Genomic DNA, 4,529 nt, shown 5'->3' with positions numbered 1-4,529 from the left:
AAGGCCCTTCTTTCAGCTATTCATGTAATGAAAAAGCAGAAGACAATCCATACCGCTCAAACACTTTCTGAAACAGTTTGGTTCCATCCTTAATACTACCACTTCCATCAGAAGGTGAACAGTCAAGTTTGAACGTTAGTTTTCACCAACACCATGACACCTCTGATCGTAATCTCACTTCAAAGCAACCGGGGTAAAACTGAAGAGAGCTCGAGTTGCCTTTAGTGGCAGTGAAGATGTATTACATTCCTTGTTTAAGAAAATACACAACTTCTAGCTCTGTACCACGAGTAGGACAAACATATCTAGTGAATCATTCTACTTTTTCCCTGTGAGGAATATTTATTTCAAGTTAGCAAAATAGAAGATGATAGTCTAAAACTCAGTTAAATTACAGATCACAATACCCTAGCAGATGTACAAATGCAGAATTACATTTCTGTTCCCTGTGAATACTGAGTACTTACTTTCCAGAGCTGACTGCCTTCATATGATCCGTGTAGATATAAATGTCTGGGAGGAATTTATTCAGCAGGCTCCTTGCAGATTCCACCATTCTGTTTGCCATCTGTGGTGACACTCTGACAGAGTATCTACATTTCCAAGCTAAGGAATTCATTGTGGTCACAAAAGAAATTTAAACCAGACTGACAAAAGTGGACAAGAGGTGCCAACGCCTTATTTCAGAAAATGCGGGTTTCTCCTGAGAGAAGCACATGTGCCATCTACAGTCTTTTCACTGATACACTTGGAAGCAAGGTACACTGAACATGTGCAGAAGAACAGCGTATTATGACTAGGTAAACATCTATCTAGAAATGCCCTTCAATATTGTTAAATAGCTGTTCCGCCATCCTGTGCTTTCTTACGACGGAGGAAGCCCTGTGTGTTCTGCTCCTCATATGCTATTAAAATATTGTGATGGGTGAAGTTCCTCTGAACTAGCAGCAAGATATCCTGTCTTTCTAATGGGGAAAAACTGGGTAGATGAAATTAAAGGCAAATGTTTTAACAAAAGAAAAAAAAAAAATATTTTTAAAGGCTAAAATAAAGTATCTTGGCTCTCTCCAACTATTTTTCAGTGCTGTAAGGCTATCAAATTCACTGATTCTCTAGTCACTCAGAATCTGAAGGTAACGGTTCCACGGAAGAAGAAATTACCACCTACCTGCTCACCCCAATGCATCTCCTCAGAGTACACAAGAGATGAACTGCCCTTGTGCCCTTTTACTCAGGTGTTGCTTCAGTGATATTCCCAACAGATCTTCAAATGTATAAAGCAAACTGTGCTCCGAATTCCATCCCAACTATAAATGCAGACCCGTGCTCTGCACATTTAACCACCCCTCTGCACCTACACTCACACAGCAATGCAGAGAAGCACACTCCCAAACCTCCCAGCTGGCAGAAGAAGGGAATTCCCTTTCCTACCAATTTCTATTGTATTCTCTTGTGGAGTATGTAAACCAAAAGCTTTAAGATCTTAAGGACAAAACTGGTAAATAATAATCAGAAAACTTATTGTTCTACACAGCTGGTGCACTCAGTAATTTAGATGACTATAAAAGGTTGCCTCAACATCAGCTCCCCAGCTGTGAGGAAGCAGTATTGCTCAGCTAAATCTTGAAGGGACAAAAATAGACATATGAACTCCTACGCACTTATCCTTCCAGATGTTTTGGTTTCTACTGGCTTGAAGGACCACTTAATGGTCAAACTCTGTAAGGGATTTCTGCCTTCTTCCTACAATGACAGCAGATCCGTGACAGATACCATATAAAAACCACAAGAGAAGAATAAAGAAAAAACAAAACAAAACACACACACACAAAAAGAAACAAAAAAATAAACAAGCCCAAAATATTAACTAGATATGCAGTTCTGTTTGCAAAAGCGAGTAGTCCAGGACAATGTTTTGTTCCCTTATGTTTGTGTGAAAGTAAAACCTCCTCCACTTCCATCTCCATTGGTTCTCCTGAAAGTGAAGAGCTAACAAACTTCTTCTCATAAGACAACAAAAAGCTCAGTTCACATGTGTGCAGTGAGGTGTAAAATGAACTAAAAATTTAAGCTCCCATCCAACATTCTGCTAGACTCATTAACAGCCAAGATGCCACCTATTCAGTGGATAACAAAACTACATTTTTTACTACTGGATTGATGCACAAGGTAAGATCCCTTTTAATGCTGCCATATTACGTGATAGAAGGCATTTTAACTTTTTCTTGCTATTGAAAAGATTTTAAATAGTGCTGTTCAGTTTTAAATTATTTACTTGTCTACTGATGCTTTTTGAACAGCAACGTCCTGAACGCAGCTGTTTTGAGACACAGTCCTGACTTTAGCCGTGTGATGTCTCTGTGTAATGTCATCCCGTGTGATCTGGGTACATGCTCAGCAACACAAGTGCACTTCTGCAGCTTCAAGTTGGAAGACACGTTTTTAAGGCAAGCTCATGTAAGAGAAAAAGGAAAAGATACGCAGTCCCTCTGATGCGCTTGATTTTGCCAGGGTCTGTGAACTGAATAGGCTGCAAGACCTTTCTCACTGGACATGCAAACAGTATCTCTCCACCCCCTTTGGGAGGCATTCCTCTCCGGTTGATCTATAAAAATAACGAAGGAAAAAAGGAGGTTAGTCAAGAGCACAAAGAATGTACTTGTACAGTCAAAACCAAGAGATTGTGTTTCACATACAATAAAATGTTATCAATAGGGTATTATGTGGATAAAGTTGAGAAAAAGACATCTCCAAAAAGCAGAAAGGGACTTTGCACTGAACCTATAAGCAAAAATTTATTTATTTTTGACTCCTGTCTCTCAAGCACAGAGGGGCATGGCTTCTCAATGGAAAACAAAACCAACTAACCAAAAAACCAACACCTTTAACAGGAAGGCAACCTCAGCTTAAGACTGGTCTCTAATAGCAAATCTGTACCTTGCTGTTGAGGCAAGTCTAAAAGTGTCTGATGCTTGGTATGTACATGTGGGACCAGAAAGAACACATTCCCACAAATAGGCCTGGCCAGCCTAACCCAGTCCCCCCTAACCCTGTCCCCTCACCCCAGCCAACGTCCACAAGGATGGGGAGAGGACATGGGCCCGTAGATGGGTCTGGCTCAGGGGGCCCATAGCTGGGCAGGGCTGTGGGAAGCGGGAGACCACTCCTGCTGCTTTTTTTACTGAAGCAGGGGCTGACGGTCCCAGGGGGATGACATGGGGTCCTGTGGGCATGGTGGGGCGAGGCACCTAGGGGGGTGCGTGTCAGAGCAAGCAAAGACAGGGCCTTCAGACATATTTAGAAATGAGCACTCTTAACTTCAAAAAACTATAGTTTCTCTCACTGGGGGGCGGAATCTATCCTACATCCAGATTCACTCTCTCTACCCATAGCCTTTGCTTCTCTGTTCTCTCTCTCAATCACTATGCAGCTGGTATGCCAATTGAAACATGCCTAGAACATGCAGTTGCAGAAATGTGTGTAGCTACAACTAGATATCTCCTAGGGACAGATACCAGCAGCAAGAATATGGCTCTCTGAAGCGCTGCAAAAGTATCACTTCAGTAAGTGCTAGTAAAGAAAGTAAGAAATTATCTTGCCTTGATTTCCAGACTTTCACCATCAATTCCAAACTTCTTCAGCAGGGGTAAAGCTGTTGCCTTAAGGGCATCAACCTGTAGATCACAGAATTAAAAAAGATGACTATTACAAGTTACAGAAGTCAGTAATTTAAAACTCATTGCATTATGAGGTGCCTAACGAAGACAAAGCTTCTCTGTACTACGTATTCTATTGGAAGACATGGGAATGCAGCATAGAGAGCTTCGCCTACTCTTACACTACCACAGCATCTCATTACTCCAAAAGTTTGCTAGAACAAATTACTAGAAATTACTGGGAGATGGAATTTCCTATTCCGGATTTCTTCCTCAGCCTGATTTTTTTTTTTTTTTCTATTACAGTTTGGCTAAACCAGCTCACTTGCTTCTCTGAACAGAGATACTGTAAAAAATTATATTCTTCTGTCATTGCTAAAACATTTCACAGCTAAACAGGTGATGATTGCAAGAACTTTTACATTTTGAAGCAGGCCCTTTATTTGGCAGGAGTAACCTCATCTGTTTTCAAGAACTTCTTTTCATCCGTTTCTGAGAAACAGAAGCTTCTAGGTACCTTCTGTTGAAATACTTAGAAGAATATGAAGTGGGTGACATATCACACATGTACTCCCTTTGGGCCAGATGCTCCCCAGATCCAGGTCTGAGCAGGATTTTCCTTGCCATTGCTCCTCAACAGTGACTGCCGCCCTCCCCCTGCTGAAACGTGAGTGGCATTGCCAAAGGTGACAAAAATGAGTTAGCAGTGCACAGGGTGTTACCCAAAGCAAGCAGCTTGGGAGAGACAGGACCAAAAGAGGTGACCAAAGTGGAACTAAATTCAGGTGGAGGAAACAGGCATGAAGTACAGAGCAGTTGAGGAGGCAGGGAAAAAGCACCCTCCTTCCCATGCCTTCATAGAATCATAGAATG

The 4,529-nt window shown here is 41.6% G+C and overlaps 1 protein-coding gene across 1 annotated transcript in view; it reads right to left on the bottom strand.

The window, feature by feature from the left end:
- RCL1 (RNA terminal phosphate cyclase-like 1) overlaps window positions 1–3,668 on the bottom strand; it is a 17,681-nt gene extending 14,013 nt beyond the window's left edge. Inside the window, exons 1-3 of the mRNA XM_010158891.1 lie at window positions 3,600–3,668; window positions 2,481–2,605; window positions 468–593 (exon numbers count right to left, since the gene is read on the bottom strand). Coding sequence (XP_010157193.1) covers window positions 468–593; window positions 2,481–2,590 — 236 coding nt within the window. The 5' untranslated portion in view covers window positions 2,591–2,605; window positions 3,600–3,668. The remainder of the gene's footprint in view (window positions 1–467; window positions 594–2,480; window positions 2,606–3,599) is intronic.
- Between the last annotated feature and the right edge of the window lie 861 nt (window positions 3,669–4,529).

The sequence above is a fragment of the Eurypyga helias genome, unplaced genomic scaffold (assembly GCF_000690775.1).
Source record: "Eurypyga helias isolate BGI_N326 unplaced genomic scaffold, ASM69077v1 scaffold1950, whole genome shotgun sequence".
Taxonomy (NCBI): domain Eukaryota; kingdom Metazoa; phylum Chordata; class Aves; order Eurypygiformes; family Eurypygidae; genus Eurypyga; species Eurypyga helias.
Note: the sequence above shows the minus strand (reverse complement) of the source record. Positions and strands in the feature narration are given on the sequence as shown.